This window comes from Rhipicephalus sanguineus, chromosome 11 (assembly GCF_013339695.2).
Source record: "Rhipicephalus sanguineus isolate Rsan-2018 chromosome 11, BIME_Rsan_1.4, whole genome shotgun sequence".
NCBI classification, from domain to species: Eukaryota; Metazoa; Arthropoda; class Arachnida; order Ixodida; family Ixodidae; genus Rhipicephalus; species Rhipicephalus sanguineus.
The window spans coordinates 139,998,554-140,022,311 of record NC_051186.1 but is presented as its reverse complement, the minus strand read 5'-3'; the positions used below and the strand labels follow the sequence as shown (position 1 = coordinate 140,022,311).

The 23,758-nt window shown below is 46.8% G+C and overlaps 1 protein-coding gene across 4 annotated transcripts in view; it reads left to right on the top strand.

Moving 5' to 3' along the window:
- The window catches only part of LOC119374811 (SH3KBP1-binding protein 1), a 739,328-nt gene extending 716,164 nt beyond the window's left edge, over positions 1-23,164 (top strand). For all 4 annotated transcript variants that reach the window (XM_049411036.1, XM_037645000.2, XM_049411037.1 and 1 more), the window contains one exon: positions 20,543-23,164. In XM_049411036.1, coding sequence (XP_049266993.1) covers positions 20,543-20,793 — 251 coding nt within the window. In that variant the 3' untranslated portion in view covers positions 20,794-23,164. The remainder of the gene's footprint in view (positions 1-20,542) is intronic.
- Positions 23,165-23,758: the final 594 nt, after the last annotated feature.

The window sequence follows — 23,758 nt, the reverse complement described above, 5'->3', positions numbered from 1 at the left end:
GCGGCACTGCCTCTGGGTAGGGCCCTTGTCTCGGCGTAGCGGGTGAGGTAGTCGGTAGCTACGACGATCCATTTGTTTCCGGTATTGCACGTCGGGAACGGCCCCAGTAAGTCCATCCCAGTTTGCTGGAACGGCCGTCGAGGTGGCTGGATAGGCTGCAGAAGTCCGGCTGGCCTAGTCGGCGGTGTCTTGCGTCGCTGACAGTCCCGGCAGGTCTTGACGTAGCGAGTTACGTCGGCGACAAGGCGCGGCCAGTAGTACTTTTCCTGTATTCTTGCGAGCGTGCGAGAAACACCCAGGTGTCCAGACGTCGGGTCGTCATGCAGAGCCTGGAGGACCTCTGGTCGCAATGTCGAGGGCACTACGAGAAGGGAATCGGCTCGAAGCGGCGAGAAGTTCTTCTTAAGGAGAACACCGTTGCGCAAGAAAAACGACGTCAGTCTTCGCGTGAATACCTTGGGAACAACGGTGGTCCTGCCCTCGAGGTATTCCACAAGGCCCCTGAGTTCTGGGTCCGCTCGCTGTCGTTCGGCGAAGTCTTCGGCACTTATGGTTCCCAAGAAGCAGCCATCCTCCATGTCGTCCTGCGGCGGTGGGTCGACGGGGGCGCGGGACAGGCAGTCAGCGTCGGAGTGTTTTCTTCCGGACTTGTAAACGACGGTTATGTCAAATTCTTGATGTAGTAGGCTCCACCGTGCGAGGCGACCTGAAGGGTCCTTCAAGTTAGCTAGCCAACACAAGGCGTGGTGGTCGCTCACAACTTTGAAGGGCCGGCCGTAGAGGTAGGGGCGAAACTTCGACGTAGGCCAGATGATGGCCAGGCACTCCTTTTCTGTTGTGGAGTAGTTGATTTCTGCCTTTGAGAGCGACCGGCTAGCATAACTGATGACCCTTTCGAATCCGTCGGTCTTTTGCACAAGGACGGCGCCGAGTCCTACGCTGCTTGCGTCGGTGTGGATTTCCGTATCGGCGTATTCGTCGAAATGCGCAAGTATGGGAGGCGTCTGCAGGCGTCGTTTCAATTCTTGAAATGCTTGAACTTGCAACGTTTCCCACCTGAATTCGACGTCGGCCTTCGTGAGTTGCGTCAGTGGCTCGGCGATCCGTGAAAATTCCTTGACGAAACGTCTGTAATAGGCGCACAAGCCGAGAAAACGGCGTACGGCCTTCTTGTCGGTGGGCGTCGGGAAGTCAGCGATGGCAGCTGTTTTCCGCGGGTCCGGGCGAACACCATCCTTGCTGATCACGTGACCCAAGAACAAGAGCTCCTCGTACGCGAAGCGGCACTTTTCAGGCTTCAAGGTGAGTCCGGAGGTCTTGATTGCTTGAAGTACAACTTCAAGGCGCCGAAGGTGTTCGTCGAAGTTTGAGGAAAGCACAACGACGTCGTCCAAGTACACGAGGCACGTCTGCCACTTCAAACCGGCCAGTACTGTATCCATAACCCGTTGAAAAGTCGCAGGTACCGAGCAAAGACCAAAGGGCATGACCTTGAACTCGAACAGGCCGTCTGGTGTTATAAAAGCAGTCTTTTCTCGGTCTCTCTCGTCGACTTCTATTTGCCAGTAACCGGTCTTGAGGTCCATCGACGAAAAGTACTTTGCGTTGTGTAATCGATCCAGGGTGTCGTCTATCCGGGGAAGGGGATACACGTCCTTCTTCGTGACTTTGTTCAGGCGACGATAATCCACGCAAAAACGTAGAGTCCCATCCTTCTTCTTCACTAGCACCACCGGGGATGCCCACGGACTCTTCGACGGCTGGATGATGTCGTCGCGTAGCATTTCCTCGACCTGTTTCTTTACGGCCTCGCGTTCTCGCATCGAAACTCTGTACGGGCTCTTACGGAGTGGTCTGGCGCTTTCCTCTGTTATGATGCGATGTTTTGCCACGGGAGTCTGCTTAATTCTTGACGACGACGAAAAGCAGTCCTTGTATTGCAAGAGCAGGGTTTTGAGCTGTTCTTGTTTGTGCTTCTAAAGGCTGGGATTGATGTCGAAAGCTGGTTGCGGCGCTTTATTCGTCGGAGTAGGCTCGGGAGAATCGGTGAGGCCGAAAGCATTGCTGGCTTCTACGATTTCTCCGATGTAGGCGACCGTCGTGCCTTTGCTCACGTGCTTGTACTCGTTGCTGAAATTCGCGAGCATAACTGTTGCTTTCCCTGCCCGCAGCTCTGCTACTCCTCTTGCGACGCAAATCTTGCGGTTAATCAAGTGGTGCTGGTCGCCTTCAACAACGCCTTCCAGGTCTGCTGATTTCTGAGTGCCGACGGAAATGATGACGCTGGAGCGAGGGGGAATGGTGACCTTGTCTTCCAGCACATTCAAGGCGTGCTTTCTTGGCGGAGTGTGCGGCGGTAGTGCCTTTTCCGTAGACAGTGTTATTGACTGAGACCTCAGGTCGATGATTGCACCATGAATGCCTAAGAAGTCCATACCAAGGATGACATCTCTCGAGCAACGCGGCAGGATTACGAAGTTCGCGGGATAAATCCGGTTGTTAATGGCGAGTCTCGCTGTGCAGATTCCCTCCGGCGTTACGAGGTGACCTCCAGCCGTCCGGATTTCGGGGCCTTCCCAGGCTGTCCTAACTTTCTTCAGCTTCGTGGCGAACGGTCCACTGATGACAGAATAGTCGGCTCCGGTGTCGACGAGGGCTGTGACGCTGTGGCCGTCGATAAGAACGTCGAGGTCGCTAGTTCGTCGTCTTGCGTTGCAGTTAGGTCGTGGCGTCGGGTGACGGCTACGTCGGTTTGTTCCGCTGCTTCCACGTTGCGTCGTCAGGTCTACTTCGGTCCGCGAGATTTCGTCGCCAGGGGTTCGCCTCGTGTCCTGAAGCCTTCGTCGTATTGGCGGCGTCGGCGGCGGAGGGTGTTCGGTATTTCGTCGTACAGCAACCGCACCTCCATCGGTTGCTGCCCTTAGTTTTCCGGATGCGGGCTAGGTGACCGGCCCCGGGTTGGGCCAGTGTATGGTCGGCGTTGGGGAGAGGCGTAGCGGCCTGGCGACGGCAATCGGGAAGGTCCTCGGGGGGTCCACTGCGCTCCTGCCAGATAGTCGGCGATGTCACGTGGTCGTTCACCCTGCTGTGGACGCGGCGCGTCGACGGCGAACCCACGCAGTCCCATCTGTCGATAATGGCAGCGGCGGTAGGTGTGGCCGGCTTCTCCGCAGTGGTAGCAGAGTGGACGATGGTCGGGGGCGCGCCAAACGTCGGTCTTCCTCGGCGTGTATCGCTGACCGGCTGGCGGGCGGTATGACGTCGGTGGTGGCGGCGGTGGTGCCTGGCGGCGGAACTGCTGGTGCAGCGCGGCGTCTTGACGTGGGCGAGGAGGGGGGGGGGGGGCGTTGCGTCGGGCTGCAGCAGCATAGCTCATTGATTGCAGCTGCGGCGGTGCCGGCTGAGGAACACCCAGTGACTGTTGGATTTCCTCGCGTACAACGTCCGCAATAGACGTCACTTCGGGCTGTGCAAAAGGTGCGAGCTTTCGCAGCTCCTCTCGCACGATGGCTCGGATCGTTTCGCGCAAGTCGTCGGAGCCGAGGGCATGAACTGCTGTGCTGTCTTGGAATGCGCGGCGATTCTACTGTCGGGTGCGCATCTCGAGCGTCTTCTCGATGGCCGTTGCTTCCGAGACGAATTCTTGAACTGTCGATGGGGGGTTCCGCATCATCCCGGCGAAGAGCTCCTGTTTAACTCCTCGCATAAGAAAGCGGACCTTCTTGTCCTCGGGCATGGCAGGGTCTGCATGACGGAACAGCCTTGTCATCTCTTCCGTGAAGAGCGCCACGTTTTCGTTCGGCATCTGCACGCGGGTCTCGAGCAGAGCCTCAGCACGCTCTTTCCGGACTACGCTCGTGAATGTCGCGAGGAACCTGGCGCGAAAGGTGTCCCACGTTGTTAGGGTTCGCTCTTGGTTCTCGAACCAGGTACGAGCGGCGTCTTCCAAGGCAAAGTACGCATGTCGTAGCTTGTCTTCGCTTGTCCAGCCATTGAAATGGGCGACTCGGTCGTAGGCTTCGAGCCAGCTTTCCGGGTCTTCAAATGACGACCCGCGGAAGGTTGGCGGCTCCTTGGGCTGCCGGAGAAGGATCGGCGCAGGCTGTACGGGGTCGGTCATCGTCGCTGCGGTCGATGTTGGGATCTGGGGCTGCCTGGGTTTTTCGAGAAGGAGCCCGTACTCTGGCTGCAGTCCCTTCTGCCTGCGGCTCGTCCGACGATCCGGGCTTTCTTTACCGTCGTCCTCGTCGCGGCTTGGGCTTGGGTCAGCGCTTCGCGGGGGCGTCCGGATCATGGAAGAAGCAGCACCTCCACCAGATGTCACGTGGTCGTGACGTCGACGAAGGCAGCAGTCAGCACGTCCGAGATGAAACTCTTTATTAGGCCGAGCTTGTGGCCGGGCAAATGAAACTCCAGCTTACAGCAATAAACTGATAGCGGCGAACAGAGCGTCGACCGTCGATCAACTGACAAGCGGTCAAGCGCGTCAGCTTTTATACAAGCGCTATGGAACTTTCCAGCAATATCGCTGGTGGCGGCGTTATCTCTCGACAAAGCTGGAACATTCGCGTGCGGCGCGCAATCTTAACAAAACGATCTACTAAAATCGTTAAGCTTCTCGAATACTCCTTCGCGGCCAGCGTCGAGCATTGATAACCGTCCTTGCTGGTCAAACTCGAACACATCAAAATAAAAGAAGAAGCGGGCGTGGCAATTTAAGAAGCTTTGGTTAGTCCGCGAACTTCTCAGCGATAGCATTTTACCCGATCACGGCCCCACAAACTTGAGCTGCCTGGACAGGTGGTGCCATCTGGCGGTGGAATGTGCAACCAGGCAAGCAAAGAGTTAAACAGGTGTGTTCCACTTCATCGAAGAGGAATGGCCATTGCAGTTGGCCTCCAAATGCGTCGGAATCGCAGCTGTCGCTTTCCGACAGCTGAGCTTGTGCACGTGACACGGTCAATCACACACAAGATTTCCGACGGAGTCACCTTTCAACTGAGCGTCTGCTCTTCGCAGCTTTCATACTACGCGCTGGCGGGACCGGCATGCCTTGCATGATTTCCGGTTTTGTAACCACTTATACGTCACGCGAAGACAGTATGCTCGGTTGGGTTTCGGTTTCGGTGTTGCGCTTTTTTGCTTATTTAAAATTATTCTCTAACTTGCCGAGTGTTTCTGCTATCGGACCCGTGACAGGAGCGTCTCAGGAATATAAAAGCACCATTACTTTGACATGGCCAAAAAATCGCCGGAGTTGGCCTTTAAGCGTCATTGCCTCGAAACTCGCTTGACCAGGCAGGGTAGGGTAGCCGTCCCGACGGAGGGACAATCGTAGCTGCGGGAGCATGTTTTTTTCACTCCGACCAGCAGAAATCAAGAAGTGCGGTGTGTAGACATGTGTGGTGGAAAGTCAAAATCGTGCACGAGACGGATACGCGGCAGGATTCCGGCACTGTTTTCGGCAGATATCACCGCAGCGGGAAACCAGTGGCCCCCTGCTTCCATGTTGAACTCGCTCACCTCATATAAAGCCACATGTTGACTACTGTTACGTGTCATCAGATTTTTGTTCTCTTCTTATTGCGCATTTTCTACTGACCATCGTATTTTGTGTATTCTGATATGGTGCGCTTGCATTTGTTATTCGCTCGTGTTTTTAGCGATGGAACGGGCACACGTGAGTGGTTTTTATGCACGATTCCTTTCTGTTACAATCTTCACTTAGATTAGGAATGCGTGCGTGTCTATCTTGTTTAGATGTAGAGTTCATGCGATCTTGTGGTACCGCTCGCAATGTTTTTCGCATCGCGTGCAGTAGTTTATCCATCTTTTTGGCCCTTAAGTTATCACTGAAAAAATTGCAATTTCCGCTTAAAGGATATCGTTAATTTATAATTGCCAGTCATGTGCTGCGAATGCCTAACGTTCGTTGGTGAACTTAATAAACGTCGGGGGGGGGGGGGGGATGCTCGTAATTAGCTCACGCGTATACACAATCTTCTAGTCTGGTTGCCACTCTTAATCTCGCTTTTTCGGCAAGCCGCCTAACATTATCTTTCTTTTCTTCGGGTCCTAGTTTAATCCTACTTTAATGCTGCTTTCGTTTACATCACCAGAACTTTTTTCGTGATTCGGCACCGTCGTTACTGAAAAGCGCAATGGCGCCGTTTAACGTGTATGCACCCACTTTGATGATTGGTGGTACATCTCCATCCCGGCGACTAACGTTCATGTTAAATGATTAAACAAACACTTGTGGTAGCTGTAGTAGTTAACGGTGAAAGCGTAATCAGAGAACGAGGTGTGATAGCCAGAAGAGTGTCGCATATTGGACGCAGAACTTGGTCGCCATCCCGCGGCATGTTAAAATGTGATTGAACACCACGGCCGGATTAGAGGGAAACGCAAAGCGCGTCGTGCCGCCCTGGTAGCCCGGCCGCGATTTTTCTCGGGGCGAGCGCGTGAGCATGGAACGCGGTCAGCCAGGTGAGGCAGGCACGCGTCGCAGAGCTATTTTTGGTTTGTATTAGCGTGATGCTGAGTGACGCCGAGGCTTTTACGACGCTTGGGCAAAGGTCGCCACCTCGCGGTGTGTTAAGGCATTGACAAAATTCAACTTCCATTGAAAACGCACCGAATGGGAGAGACGCGTAACGCGTTGCAGGTGCGAGTCGCGGAGGCCACAGCAATGACGGATTACTTTACCTTACCACTCCCAGAGGTCAACACCACCCAGCCGACCGGGAGAGTGGTAGATATAAAAGGCGCGTTCGTAAAGCCTCCAGAGTTTGTGACCGTGGCGCAGTGGATAGCGTGCCCGGCATCTGTGGTTGCGGACCGAGCGGTCGTGGGTTCAATGCCCGTTGACGGTACCTTTTTTCTTTGTCATTTGATTGCGTATATTTTTTCTACGTCATTTCCGTGACGGAAATACGACACTGAAGTCTTGGTGGTCCCCGGCATAAAACACTTTCGTGTTAAAAAGCACTGCGAAAGAGATCCCAGGTTCGAAGTGTGGATTCCCGGTTCTCGAACAATGTCCTGGCTGCTTCTTCCAGGTAGAAGTACGCTTGGCGCAGCTTGTCGTCGGCGTTCCAGTTAAATGTTGCGACCCTTTCGAACGTCTCGAGCCAGGTTTCGTGGTCTTCACATGGTGAACCACGAAATGTCGGCGGCTCCCTGGGCGGCTGCACCACTATCGCGGCAGGGTTCGCTGCGGCCGTCATCGTGCCTGTTGTTCTTGTCACCGTGGTTGTTGTCAGGTAGGGGTCCGTATTGGGGGGGGGGGGTAGTCCTTTCAGTCTGCGGCTGGCACGACTGTCGCTGATGTTGTCATGTGTCGGTGTCTTATTCGCGGCGAGGGCTCGGCTCCCGGCTGGATGGGGGCGTTCGGTACATGGACCAGGGAGCACCTCCACAAGATGTCACGTGGTCGTGACGTCGACGAAGGCAGCAGACAGCGTATCCGAGATGAAACTTTTATTTGGACGTGGTCTTTCCCGCTCCTGACCGTCTGCAGAGGTTATGTCAACAGGTGAACTCTGAGAGCAACAAGGTAAACGCATGTCATATTATTCATCGAACACTTTTTGTAACCTGTACTCCCAACGTTGTCTACGCCATTCCGCTTTCGTGTAAAAGGACGTACGTTGGTCACACCGGCAGATGTTTCTACCAGAGATTGAAAGAGCACCATTAAAACGTCAGAAAAGCAATTTCCGGTCATTTGGGCATTCATTGCCACGATTGTGGCTGCATGCCTTTGTTTCAAAACACCTCTATCCTGTATAAGGCGCATAGTAAGGTGACTAGAGAAATAGTTGAGGCCTATGAAATTACAAGATTAGACGAAATGCGCTATCCAGCCTTCCCACTCGCTTTCTCAAAAAGAGTTGCAATACCTTGCTTTGTCGCGTTAATAATTCTTGTTATGTCGTGATATCGCCCTGTACACGTGTTCGGTTCAGCGGTATATCCACTGATTGTCCATTTGGTGTTTCTGTTGTTTCCGCTTGCTCGGTATATATTTATCGGTTCGAGCGAAAATAAAATCAGTTCAGAGTAGCGCTGTGACCTTGTCTGTTTTCTTTCTTCGTCCCTGTCTAGTCGCGCTTACTCACTCTTCATGCAAATAAAGAATTTCATCTTCGACACGCCGACTGCTTCCTTCGTCAACGTCACGACCCCGTGACAATACGAAAAAGTCATTTTAAAATCTGTGACGTAACTTGCGGAGATTTCTGCGCGAAATCTAAAACTGAAACTTTGAGCCTGATTTTCTCCTCTATTAACCCTTTCCCAACCAAAGGCGATCTGAGCACGTCCACCGTTAAACAAGCATATGGGGGCGTGAAGAAAAAACTGTAATGACGCAAAGAAGACAGGGACGAAGCGAAGACACGGACAGGCACGGGCGCCAACTTCCAACTGTTTATTATCAGAAACCACGCCGCATTTATATAGGCTGCCGAACAAGGTAATCCCATAACAGGTATTGAGACATGGCAGAACTAACAAATCATCATGAGCCACTAATACAGAGTCAAGGAATGCGCCTCAACTGCACTAACGCGATCGAACTATGAAAACATGGCAGCACCTATGAACACGTGTCTACCCTAATGAGAGGCAAAATGAGCATCGCACAATCTAAACTCTACATGTCTAAAGGCTATCTTTCAAAAAGATAGCTTCTTTCTCGCTTAGATCGAGTGATGGCGCACTAACGCACTGGCTACCTGCCCTTTTTATTAGAAACGCTTCAAATGTCTCCCTTTCAGTGCGGCTGCTTGCTCTCTTTAGAAACGTGGTTTGGCTGAAGTGTGGCGCACAACCACAGCGCTTGCAGTGATCTGCCAAGTTCCTGCCCATGTTGCTGCTGACCACCAAGCGGTGCTCCCTTGCACGATCGTTTAAACACCGGCCTGTGTGGCCGATGTACAATCTACCGCAGCTTAGGGGAATATTATATACCACATTGCTGACACACTCGGTATATCGTGTGGCGTGCTTCTTGGAGCAAGCAACCGGCTCCTTATTCGCCATCAAAGGGCAAATCCTGGCCAGTTTGCATGGAGCGGAAAACACAATGCGCACACTATATCTGGCTGCGATCTTCTTTATATCGTGCGGGAGCCGGTGAACGTAAGGAATTACGTGCGTACTCATTTTTTTATTTTGGCTCCTGCTCTTTTCTTCCACGTTTCAACTTCTGCAAGAGGCTTTCGCACACACCCGTGATAACGGAGGGAGGAAATCAAGCGTCTTTGAGCCTATTAATCTGATTACTAAATCCCGTAACGAGACGGTGCTCACATGACTTCATCAAAGCTGAATTGAGGCATGTGATAGCTATACCTCTCTTGATTAGCTTAGAATGAGCGCTGTCATAGGGCAAAAGGCTCTTCTTAGTCCTAGGGTTATACATCCAGCACAGGTGGTCCTTCGTGAAACTAAGTTTAACATCCAGAAATTGAATGGCATTGTCTTGAGGCAATTCCGAAGTGAATTCTAGTCCGCCAGATTCCTTTAAAGAGACATTAGTTAATTCTGCAACAGCTACGTCAAGGCTAGTGTCGGGTCAACTTAAAAACACAAGATAGTTGTCAACGTATCTGTAAATCTTAACAACACTGATGTTGTCGGTTTTTGCATGAATGCGTTTGTCAAAGGATGAAAGAAAGATGTCGCACAAAACCGGTGCCACAGATGAGCCGATGCAGATGCCCTTTTTCTGAACATAATACGATCCGTTAGAACACACGATGGTGGAATGCAAATAAAATCGTATAAACTCTAAAAATTGATCTGTACTCGTCCCAGCATAACTCTGGAAGTCTACTTCACCCGAAGCCTCGCTTGATTCGCGAACTGCGTCAGACCACTCTGCAGTACGGAATAAAATAAGTCCTGCACATTCGCTTCGTCCCCGTCTTCTTTGCGTCATTAGAGTTTTTTCCTCAAGTTATGAACCAACTAACACAGCAACAAGCCCTGTTGACTTATATTTCTTCTACAGTGAGCCCTTTTTTGTGTCATCAAACCGCGCAACATCAGATTTACTCCTGCGTCAACCTCATCGCTATTCATTATGTCGGTCAAGGCTACTCTCGTACTGCATCAAGCGGAGGGTGGTGCCGTTGGAAGTGCGGCTCCTCTTTGGAATTTTAGAACCGTCATGGGGACACACTCGAAGAGCTTGCAAAGTACTCAAGTCGGAACTGTGGCGTCAAGTTCGCTTATACCAGGACTGGCTGAAGATACTTGTTGAGCGCTACGGTAACAGAGGAAGCCTCACGAGTTTCCAAAAGTTGGCGGCGCAGAGCACAGAATTCCTTTGGCAGCGAACCCGACTCGGACTTCCACGGCGAGAACGGGTAGTTGCAGGCACGTCTTCTGTAACCGTACTTGAGGTGCTTCAGTTCCTCGCGACGTTCAACATGTCTTAGAAAATGGACTAAAATACAGCTACAAGCCTTCCGCGACGCGGTCGCAACTTGTGGCAATGGTACGGGATGTTGCGAGTCGCGCGTCCGAGCCAGATCGGGAACGGGCCATTGCTGAAGGAGTCGACTGCCTACTACGCACGGTGAGTGACAAGCCAGGAAATAAACCTCCGATTAAGGAAATTGTGCAGTGTTTAAAAGAGGAAGGACTTGCCGTTGTCGAAGCTGACAAGGAGGGTGGGTTTGTCCTGATGCCAAAGGGAATGTTCGATGAGAAAGCCCAAGAGGCGATTCAGAAGAATTTCAAACCGTCAAACGTATTGCCTAAGAAGCAAAAACCTTTGGCTCTACGCTTGCTAAAGGAAAGAAATTTGAAGCACCTTCAAAAAGAAGTAAGCAAGTCTCTAAAAGATAGCCTTCAGGTCTTTTTCACCGGCAAGACTCACAAGTCGGAGTGTCCGCTCAGAGTGATCGTCTCCGAGAAAGGCACGTGGCACGACGAGGTCAGCAGCTATCTGCAACGATGCCTCGACAAGCTGGACGTACAGGACCCGTTCTTGGTGCGCAGTTCGACAGACCTAGGCCCGTATTCTGAAACGCTCCTTACCTCAGACCATTTCCTTACCTTACGTGAGGAGCCCTTCATGCCTCCTTATCTTAAGGAGCTCCTTGAGGGAGCCAGCGTATTCTAAAAGCTTCCTTCAACCTTCCTTTCCTAAGGGCCGCCTCAGTAAGGTAAGGTGCGTGTTTCACAAGTCTGGGACCGAGAGTGCGTGTGAAATGCGGACTAAACGTCTATTTTTCAAGCAAGAGTAAGGAATATTTTTTTGGCATAACGATGAATAATAACGTGTACACTGCTTTTGTGGGAAATACTGACGAAACGTCCGTTTCCAAGCAAGAATTAAGAAACATTTTTTGTGCATAATGATGAATGTGTACACTGCTTTTTCGCGATATGTGTGCGCAGCCTTTTTCATTTACTTAACTTTCGCCTGTTGCAGAAGACAAAAACAGGATGGTCGAGCAACCTTGGAGCTCATTGCGTTCATTGATGCATTTCAACGGTCTGCTATGTGGGAGCGAGTAATAAACATCGTTTACAGAATTTAAGACGTGGGTGAAATTGATTTTCATAACCGAGCAGAGTTAAGCTTGTGAAATCTCCTCACTTTGGTGCAAATTCGACTCGAATGTACTTGTCAAGGTAAATTATTATGTTTACATTCGAAACAAGGGCGCGTCTATCGGGTCATGCATCGCGCCATCGCGTACCATTCGGCAACGCGCCGAATGGTACGAACGTGTAACGCGTTGCAGGTACTAATCGCGGAAGCCACAGTAATGATGAATTACTTTACTTTGCCGCTCCCAGAGGGCAACACCACCACGCCGACCGGGAGAGTGGTAGATATAAAATGCGCGTTTGTAAAGCCTCTAGAGTCTGTGACCGTGGCGCAGTGGTTAGCGCGCCCGGCATCTGTTGTTGCGGAGCGAGCGGTCGTGGGTTCGATGCCCGTTGACGGAAATTTTTTCTTTGCCATCTGATTGTGTACATTTTTTCGACGTCATTTCCGTGACGGAAAAACGTCACTGAAGTCTTTTTGGACCCCGGCATAAAACACTTTCGTGTTAATATTGTATTGTTTTATGTCGACACCTATAATATTCAACGCAAGCCGAGAGTTTATCACGATATTTTGTGGCTGCGGGCATAACAGGTTGGAGAAAAAATACATGCGTGCTGTATTGAAGGCGCGCACTGCGAAATTGCAGGCAGAGTTTTCGTTGCATATTATCACATTTGTTGGCGCTTAACAGCCTTTCACTTTCACAGTGATGCATTCCTTCTCTTCTTCGTCCTCTGAGCGTAGTTTGGCACCCAAGCGGAGCACATCCGCAGTCGAAGCGGCACTCATGTAATCTGACCGCCCGCAGCATCGAGCGGCTGCTGCTGCGGGTTTATCAAGCGGCTGATCGCAAGACAAAGCTTACTGAACCATGCACTTGGCAATGCATTTGTTGGTGTGGAGCTGCTGATTTGTGATTATGTCACGTACAAGTATATTGAACACTCATATCCGAGTTTCAGCACATAACAAACGACGCGGCCGTTTGGCTGACTTGTTCATATTTGACGCATTATAGCTTGTTAGCAACCAAAATAATGCAACGTTTTTTTACACAGAATGATAGATGACATCTTTGACTTCAATCAGCGGGATTTTTCAAAAAATTAAAAATGGCCTTTTTGAGAGAACTATTTTCAAAGTTTGGCATTTTCGGTAGATGACTTACGCTTCAGCCCAGTTATCGAGTAAAATGGAGCACGATAAAACCACGAAAATTAATATAAAAGAGAGCGAAAGTATCAAAGTTTATATGTACCGATTTTTATTATCCTCACTTTAACTTGTTTGCAGCAATATATTCCTCAAACACATGTACTTTGTGCGCTTTGCCAAGTTCGTGATTTTTTTCTTCAATAGTGCTTCGACAAGCATAGAAAATAATAGACTCATAAGATTGTGTTTCACTTGTTCTTTGAGGGGAATAAATATTGCGACCAAGAAGTGCAACGTTTTTTCGCTAGGTGCGCTCAAAATTCAGAAATAGCGGAATTGGCGGAAAAGTGTTCTTTGTCGCCAAAATTTATATTTTTTTTTCAGGCGAACAATTTTTTTTCGCAACACTAACTTCGAAACCATTGTTCTGGCTGTAATGCCTAGACCTACAGCAAGTTTTATCAAAATCGCGAATGGTGACCGGGACTTCGTGTTCGATCCTATCTGGACACACCCTGTACTACACCCTTCACACTTTAATCCACTCTGACTCACATTAAATAACATTGATATAGTACTCCATATCATATTGCACCTTAATCCAGCTTTTTTGTAATAATCTACACCTTAATCCGCCTAAATCCACCTTTTTGTATTAGTCTACCTCTTAATCCGCATCCCAATCAATCTTAAGTCATCATCTATATACTCCTTAACACTTTAATCCACCTTAATCCGCTCTGAGTCACTTCAAATAACATTGATATAGTACTCCATATCGTATCGCACGTTAATCGACCTTTTCTGTATTAATCTACACCTTAATTCGTTCCCCAATACACCTTAATCCATCATCGCTATACCCGTTCAAACTTTAATTCAGCTTAATTCACTCTGACTCACTTTAAATAACATTGCTATAGTACTCCATATCGTGTCGCACTTTAATCCAGCTTTCTTGTAATAACCTACGCCTTAATCCGTCTTAATCCACCTTTTTGTAATAATCTACACCTAATCCGTACACCAATCCACCTTAATTCATCATCGCTATACCCATTCAAATTTAATCCACTTTAATCCACTCTGACTCATTTCAAATATCATTGATATTGTACTCCATATCGTATCGCACGTTAATCGACCTTTTCTGTAATAAGCTACACCTTAATCCGTTCCCAATTCACCTTGATCCATCATCTCTATACCCCTTCACACTTTAATCCACCTTAATCCACTCTGAATCACTTAAAGTAACTTTGCTATAGTACTCCATATCGTATCGCACCTTATTCCACTTTTTTTTAGTTTAATCTACACTTTAATCGATACCCCAATCCACTTTAATCCATCATCTCTGTACCCCTTCACACTTTAATCCACCTTAATCCACTCTGACTCACATTAAATAACATTGCTATAGTACTCCATATCGTTCTTACATTAATCCAGCTTGTTTTGTAGTAGTCTACACGTTAATCCGCACCCCCAATCCACCTTGATCCATCATCTCTATACCCCTTCACACTCTAATCCGCCTTAAGACACTGTTACACTCCAAATAACATTTGGGGTGTATGTCATGCTGCTTCACACCTTAATCCACCTTAATCCATTCGCTTTATACAACTTTACGCATTAATCCGTACATTGATCCACCTTAGTCCACAGTGGTTCACTTCAATTAAGTTTCATGTACAACCTCATACTGCTCCATACTTTAATCCACCTTGATCCATCCTCTCTATACCACTCTACGCATCACTCTGCACCTTAATCTGCCTTAAGCCACGGCGATTCACTCCAATTGTCATTGATGAACTTCTCCACACTGCCCCACACCTTAATCCTCCTTAATCCACTTTGTCTCTATGGTCACGTCGAGACAAAGTGACAAACACATGTTTTGCCATTGCAATACCAACGCGAACCGTTTTCAATCGTTTTACAGTTCCACCTTCGCACATTTCAATGCAGTTTGCCCTCTCTTGGAAGCTGTTGAACCAGGACCCCCTGGAATGTGGCTTCACCGCATGGTCTCACAAGATGGCGCTGTAACTAAAAAACGGCATAACGACCAAGTTTCGTTTCTGCGCATGTTATTCAAAGTTAGCCCTCTCTAATCGAGGTTACTTGAAACTTACTTCAAATTCGGCTGATATATCTAGATATAGTGTTTTAAAACACCACCCATTCATTTACGGTGGAGTACTGCAGTGAAGCTCCAGAAAAAGCTGAAGGGGCGATGTGCAAAATTTCTGGACATGTGGTTGTCTTTTTTCGTCCTCCCGTACACTTTGTCAAGTATTTCTGCGCATACAAACCTGAGAGTGTTGGTCAGCGCCGCTCGAGGCCATGACGATGAGTGTTCCACACCCGCCGTCATGGCTACGAGCACCACCACTACCATCACTACCGGTGGTGCCTTAGTTTCTAGGGTCTTGTTTACATAAATTCGATTACAGCGCATGTAAGTCGAACTTACATCGACGAGATATTTCGAATCACTGATGTTGGAAAGCCACGAGACGAAAAACAAACCCATTCTTTCATTCTTCAGATTCGTAACAATGATTGAGCAATATTTTAAACTGGACAAAAAGAGAACTTCTTCTTGGCCTAGTTGGTATTGGTCACTGTTTGACATTTTGCTGGTAATAAACAACACGCACAAGTAAGACACGTGACCAAAATCTAAAGAAATAAAATGAACTTGTGCATCTCCCTGCACACTGCAAGGTCTGCACATGCAAACCACGATTTCATGAGGTCAGGATTGTGGGTAAAACGTAGCATCAGACAGCACATGCGTTATTAGAAGCACTTTACATTATTAAGGCGTGTGGTGAATGTATCATCGGTACGTTGATAAAGCTGCGTCCTTCAAAGATTAGATTGTTGATTGATTGTTGATTAGATTAGTTGGCTAGGTTAGGCAGTGTTGTTGGCTTTTCTGCACATGTGTATATCACATGTATATATGTACGCTGTTTAATGCTTGAAATAATTTAGTTCAAAGTGCGGCCCATGTCGTCGTGTTCGTGTCTTTTTTGTGTGTGTTCTCTTTATTAGCGGCAAAATGCCATACAGTGGGCAAAGAAAACGGGACGAAAACAGGAACATAGGCGCACACTAATGTGTGCGTCTGTGTTCCTGTGTTCTCACTGTCCTCTTTGCGCAGTTTAAATTTTTTTCTGAATTTATGAATAAACTAGCCCAACGTCATGCCTGCTTTGTAAGAAGCACCACGCAAAAAAAAAAAAAAACTTCGACAACAATACTATAGCGCTTTAAGAATATGCGCGATAGACGCCGAGCACATTGAAGAGATTTTCGTTTACTGAGCGTTTAATGCCCCTAAAACTGCCATGTCTGAACTTTGACTTTGTTGCCAGTGCAGTCTGCGTCCCGTGAATCCAATATCATTGTGAGAGGCTGTTAAGTGACCGTGCGCAGTTGAATTTGGCCTTTAATTTTTCGTGCTATTAAGTAGCCTTTTGCATTCCATAAGTGCACAAATTGCATTTAAGCTAACAAAATTGGGCTAGCTAATGTTACTTACCGATGTATACAATATCAAACAGTTGGGTGATTCCACGTAAGATCGAACAAACGATGGCTGGTCGACCTCTCAAATTTATTTCAAAATTTTATATATTATTGCCTGATGAGTGGAAAGAAGAGATCCGCAATTTGTTTTGCCGCCAAAAATTTTTTCGAACCACAGGAAATCAATAACGACGAAGAGGTGGAGTGGAGCGCTCATCCGCTCTGCTGTTTTGGCCAACTTTCGTTATGAATTGCACAAAATATATTAAAGTTAGGTAGCTGAAATTTATTTACCTAAATATATGCATGTTTTTGCTTCTGATCAGGTATTTTTAGTTTTTATGTGTAGTGTAGATGTTTTTATAAAAAACCTCAAAAATGGCCCAATCGGCAAAATTTTCTTTATTTTGAAGGTCTTTATCTCAAAAAAACCTTGTAGCAGAGCGACAAAAATTCTGCATTACGTTCTTCGTATGCTTATCTACCAAATTGCCAAATCTTGTATTTATATAACTTTTCAGTAAAGAGATATGATCGGGCTAACTTCAAGAAAACACCGAACAATGAAAACTTCTGACGACCATTAAAAAAAAACCCCATTTTTTAAATTTCTTAAACTTTGTCCACTTATTCTCCTCCACATCAGCTTTCACAATCATTAAAAACATGTTGCATAATGTCGTTGCACTAATAGTTACGGCCCCTCCAATGAGACCCTTTGGCAAGGATGGGCAATTCCGACTTCTTGCCCAGCAAGTGTATAAAATGCAGGCAGGATTGAATTTTTAATAGTATACGTTGTTCGGCTACTTGGTTAATAATCTTCAAAATTGGCTAGCGCGAAAATCGACGAGGACTAAGAAGGAACACTGATGAACACTAGCGCCTGTCCTGTACATCAGTGTTCCTTCTTACTCCTTGTCGATTTTCGCGCTAGCCAATTTTGAAAAAGGATTGAATTTCTTTTCATTAAAAGGCCAGCAGGTACCTAAAAAGGTGTCGCCGGCACTGAAGACGTTAATTTTGAAAATATTTGGTCACAGCAGCGGCCACGAGCGCGGGGCTATCGACCAGGCGCGCGCGCACCCGAGATGCTCGTTGTAAGAGACGGCGCAGTGAGAGCTCGTTTTCGCGTCCTCAGACCGATTGAGTTCGGAACAGCAACACCTCTCGGGTGACTTGAACGCACGTGCACCGGTAGTCGCAGTGATCTGGTTAATTGCATCGATTTCATTTTCAGGGGGCATAAGAATGTCATCGTTAAACTGTGCGTTCCGTGAAGATCTTTAATTGCAGTGGTAGCAAAAGCACGCGTAGCACAAGTAGTCCGTCTCACTGACAGTCACTGATCTTTCGGCCGTTAAACGTTCCTTCAAAGCATTTATGTCTAGGTCGGTAACTCTGCGAAATTTTGGCTTCTTTGCAATAATTAAAGGAGTACTGACACGATTTTGAGACATCGCAAAAGGGACATTTTTTGCTTCGTTGGTATGCAGTGTCCACGCTGTCCACACACTGGAGTCGGAGAACACGTATGAAATATTTAATTTGACTTTGAAGTTTTCGTCGCTGAGCATATGCAAGCCAGCCACACTGCAAGGACATTCTCCCGACAAGTCAAGACAGTTCCTCCGAGTTCGCGAGTTCTGCGTCCTGCATGCAGCCTAAATCGTAGAAATCACTGTCAGGGTCACTGGACGACAATTCACTCATCGTTGTCTATTGCACCACGAGCAGATGACGGATTTCCCGCTAGTACGTGGCGAATTTCTGTATCTCCGTGACGTCACACTGCTATGAAACGACACTGAGAAGCCACCCCCTCGACATCGAAACCGAAAGTGTCTTTTTAAGGTGGCGCTAATTAAAATATATAGGATGCATCCCCAGGCACGACAATAGTCGTTTTAGGTTTCTCGACACCAGTATTTTTATTTAGAGCAACAATCCGAATTTTTTTAAAATTCGTGTCAGTACTCCTTTAAGCTTCTTGTGCTTCGAAAGGTAGTCTCCACAATAGACTCATTCAGAGCTATACTTTCTCGTCATGAGACGCACAGGAGGAGTAGAGTAAGAGCAAAGCACAAGAACTATCCGCGCCGAATGAAGTGTGAACAGCGCACCGAACGCGCAGCCAGTTCAGGCCGTCTGCTGCCGACATCTAATATAGACAAGCGCATCCGGTTACCGATAGTTTTGCTTTTCTTTCCTTTGACAATTTATATTTTGCTTTGCCACTGGAGCGCCACGTTCATGCTTTCCACTGATCGCAACTGGCGCAGCGCAGTTTCTGTGGCAGCAGCGTGCGTGAAGCGAGCGCTCATAGCTCCCTTATAGAGTTTTCATCTTGCTTCCATCTCCACCGTGTTATCAGCGCCTAGCTGAGATGCGAACAGAGGGCGGATAGAATAGCGAAGCTCCAGTGCACGTGCGTTCAAGTCACCCGAGAGGTGTTGCTGTTTCGAACTCAATCGGTCTGAGGGCGCGAGAACGAGCTCTCACTGCGCCGTCTCTTAAAACGAGCATCTCGGGTGCGCGCGCGCCTACTCGGTAGCTCCGCGCTCGTGGCCGCTGCAGTGACCAAATAATTTCAAAATTTACGTCTTCAGTGCCGGCGACAACTTTTTAGGTACCTGCTGACCTTTTAATAAAAAGAAAGTCAATCCTGCCTGCATTTTATACACTTGCCGGGCAAGAAGTCGGAATTGCCCATCCTTGCAAAAGGGTCTCATTGGAGGGGCCGTAACTATTAGTGCAACGACATTATGCAACATGTTTTTAATGGTTGTGAAAGCTGATGTGGAGGAGAATAAGTGGACAAAGTTTAAGAAATTTAAAAAATGGGGTTTTTTTTTAATTGTCGTCAGAAGTTTTCATTGTTCGGTGTTTTCTTGAAGTTAGCCCGATCATATCTCTTTACTGAAAAGTTATATAAATACAAGATTTGGCAGTTTGGTAGATAAGCATGCGAAGAACGTAATGCAGAATTTTTGTCGCTCTGCTACAAGGCTTTTTTGAGATAAAGACCTTCAAAGTAAAGAAAATTTTGCCGATTGGGCCATTTTTGAGGTTTTTTATAAAAACATCTACACTACACATAAAAACTAAAAATACCTGAGCAGAAGCAAAAACATGCATATATTTAGGTAAATAAATTTCAGCTACCTAACTTTAATGTATTTTGTGCAATTCATAACGAAAGTTGGCCAAAACAGCAGAGCGGATGAGCGCTCCACTCCACCTCTTCGTCATTATTGATTTCCTGTGGTTCGAAAAAATTTTTGGCGGCAAAACAAAATGCGGATCTCTTCTTTCCACTCATCAGGCAATAATATATAAAATTTTCAAATAAATTTGAGAGGTCGACCAGCCATCGTTTGTTCGATCTTACGTGGAATCACCCAGTTATGTTTGTCATAAAGGAATGTCTCACCATACCAGTTTTGGTATGTATCCATTCATTTAAGCGGCTACGAGCGACCTGAGACCATCTAATGTAAATCATGCTGTACATGACATGCGTGTCATGATTTTCACATTAGCACTTGTCACTTGTGTTCGTCATACACTGTTATCACACCATACCAATTTTGAGATATACCAAGTTAATGAAACGGGCGCAAGAACCCCAGGACCGTGACATGTAAATCATGCTGTTCATGACATGCATGTCATGATTTTCATGTTATGACCTGTCATTTATGTTCGTAATACGGTCATGTTATGTCGTACCAATTTGGGTATACATACCATTAACGAAATGGCAAGGAGAGCTCAAAGTCATAGGCGGCTAGATAGATAGATAGATAGATAGATAGATAGATAGATAGATAGATAGATAGATAGATAGATAGATAGATAGATAGATAGATAGATAGATAGATAGATAGATAGATAGATAGATAGATAGATAGATAGATAGATAGATAGATAGATAGATAGATAGATAGATAGATAGATAGATAGATAGATAGATAGATAGATAGATAGATAGATAGATAGATAGATAGATAGATAGATAGATAGATAGATAGATAGATAGATACGCTCAAAGTCGCAGAAGTTCGCTAAGAAATGCTTCGCATTTAAAAACACTATGTGAAAAACAGTGCCCTATTTGTAAACTCAGGAAACAAAGTGAAGATTGTGTCAAACGTTTATGTTATATTTGTGCCTTTAATGGGACAACACGTGATCCCACATCATGACTTCACCGCACTTTTTCTCTGTAAGCTAACGATACACTCTCCTCGGCTGCAGCTTTTGTGCGTGATGGAGGCCCCAGCCACCGGGAAATATTGCGTCTCCTGGAACAGTGTGACTTGACCAACTCGCGCTGCTCAACACCTTGCATCAGTCCATCACCTTCAATTCTCGGTGGTGCCGCTACTCTGGCACGCCTGCGGGCGGCCAATCTTGTGCTGCTTGGACAGCAACAAGCACAGCAGCATGCCCACGAAGAATCGTCATCTTCAGGAGTGCCCGAAGATCGTCGGGTGACGCGGTGCTGACAGTGAATGCCAGCAGCTGTCACACTGGTCGCTATTTTGAATGAACCAGCCGGCGTGTGGTGTGTACACAAAGCCCACCACTCTTGATGTATGTATCCAGCTCACGGTTTATGTTGACGAAATGCCTTGACAGCTGGTGTTGTTACTCAGAACTTTTCGAGGATTGCTTCTTAATGGTGGAAGCAGCCTTTGATGCGCGATTATCACTTTCATTCCGCATGCGATTTACCACAGATGTGTTACACTGGCATCTTGGGAACTTTCCATATATGCAGTGTGGTGTGCGAAATACCACTTCCCGATAGATACTGCACATGTGGCCTTACCCATCGTGATTAGCTGTGGATACCTGATCTGGTGGCATTGCTGCGTGCAAGTAGCAGTGTAGCGTTGCCATGTCGTCGCAACTGTCTTCCATTGCCCCTTCTATATTGCTGACAATTTCTGTCCATATTTTCCCGCCCCTTGAGTATCACTTATGGACATGCTGTGGTCTGGCCGTCGAAGGCTTCCTAGAATTGCAGTACCCTATAATTTCTGTGAAGCAACATTGCTTGCATTAATGCTTTCTTGTTAGCTGTAGTTGCTGCACACAGTTTTTGTCTGATGGGTAGTATTAAGGAATTACGGTCGATTGCCAACATTAGGACGCATAGCAGGCACACAATACTCTGCCTGAATAATGTTACAATGCTAACTGTCACGGGTTACTGCTACAAACCGTCTCCACGATTTTCGCCGCTTCTTAGCAGTCACTTCTGCAGAAGATTGCTAGCCGATTTGTCCTTGTGTTGGTGCACACAACAGAGATAAGCAAACGTGTGGTGGTTAGTGTCTGCGTTCTCATTGTGTGTTCTTTTTTCCCTGTAAAAGGACACCTGTGGGCGTTGCTTAGGTAATCGTTCATATGCACTGGTGTTTGGTTGTTGACGTAACTTGTGCAATCGTGTTCGTCACTGTCACAGAAGCTGTACTGATGCAGTGCCTTTGGCTTGAGAAATTTGAATAGTTTGTTCCTTCCCTTTTCACTCGGCTGCAGGCACGCTCAAAAGCTCTGTCTGATGTGAATTTTTTCTGTGTAAAGAACTGTTGCAAGTTTTATCTATATAATGCTTCTTGTATGGACACTTGCTTCCAGAATAACTCAGTTTTTCCAGCCTTGCTGTTTACATGTGTTATTTACTTGACAGGTTTCAGTGTAGTAGTGACGGAAATTCTGATTTCACTATATGCCTACCTTACATGTAAGAAAGTATGTTGTGCTAGTGGAGCGGTGTTGCCGAGAACTCTTGGAATATATTTCTTTTGTATGCTCCTCTTGTTTTTTGTGTAGTCAATTACATGTGCATGAAAGAGTCAACCTCCACTTTAGTAGAAGTGGCCCTAATGCTACCAGCGCAGTTATCCGGTCACCTTACACGGCAGGAAATGCCGCTTCTTAGCAGTCTTCTAAGCACTTCTAAGCTAATCATTTGAGCCTTAGTCATGTTATTGTGCAATAATGTGTGGTATTTGCAGTACTACAACTGATGTGGCCAAAAAGGCATGAGTGGTGTGAAAACGGTTGACATCCTTACCGACGTTTGTTTATTTGGAGCAGTGCCTTTGATGTAGCAGCTGTGAGAAATGATAATTCATTGGATAAATTTTTGGTCAGAATTTTGTATTCATTAATGTATATCTGCAGTAGCATATGCAATTTGGCTGATGTAATTTCTTATGAAGTGAACTGTTATAAGAATCGTGGTTTGTCATACTTCTTGAAAATGCTCGAATTTTATTACAGTGTATAAAAAATCAAACACACCAGACGTTTTTTTAGAAAACCTGCGCACACGCTTAGTGCAGTACACAAGTCACGTCAATCCGGTTCTAACATGAGCGTCATGTTAGTTGGCAGTGTTTCACTTCTCTCCTGCCATGCCTTTTTACTTGTAGACGGATTAAAAGGAATGTCGGTTTGTGTCGACAATTTTTTTTTTCACTTCAGTTATCCTGTTCGTGTTTAACCTAGCGATTGGTAAATATCCTTGACCATATCTTTTAAGGCAGCCACGAGCCATGTCTGTCAAGCCTGTCATGCGAGACACTGATTACATCCCTTTCAAGAATACTGTGTGCCAATGAACATGTTAATCAACGTGTACTCGTTATTTTTTCTTTCTGCTAAGAGTAGTGCCTTAGTTTGCGCAGTACTAAGTTTAACTTATTTTGATTATAAACACATTATCGTTTGCCAGTATTTTTGCTTGGAGTTGGGCAGTGAATATTTCATTAAGAAATGTTGGAAAAGTAAGATACGTTATGATGAATTCAAAATAAACATGTTACTGGTTTGTCCAGTAACTTGCCGGAGTCCATATAGAGCAATAACTGAGACAGTGTCAGTGTCTGTTCGCAACTTCATTTATTTGCGTTCATGTAGTATCGTAGAGCTTTCATTTTCTCGGGGCGGGCGACATGCTCTTCCATTTTTCTCTGTGCCTTCACACACGTATACACCTTTTCAAATTCTCACGCCAGGGAGGCGCCATATTGAAATGCGCGCCGTCTGACGTGCAAGATTGGCGAAATCGCCATCTTGGGCTGCGCGTACTCGAACCGGCGCGCTATCTGTTGGTGTGAGGTCCCTGCTAAAGCTTGTGTTTGCTGATTTTTCCTTTCTTTAAGCTGTTTTGTTTTGTATCGTCGCTGCCATTGACTTATTTGTCGCTGTCTGAACCGTTCAGCGGCACGTTCGCCCGTGCGACGCAAGAATTAGCTCCGCGTCAGCGAACGGCAGTGCTTCGTCGTCGGTACCAGTAGCAGCCAGCGTAGTACCAGGTCGATCACGGCGTGAAGTGTTAATAATCGGTAACGTTCTTGCAGCTGTCTACCGCTTTCCTTTATTGGCGTACTAAATGTCTACGGATTATCCATCAGTTTCAACCTCCGCGCATACTCGTTCGCGGCGCGTAAGTTCGTC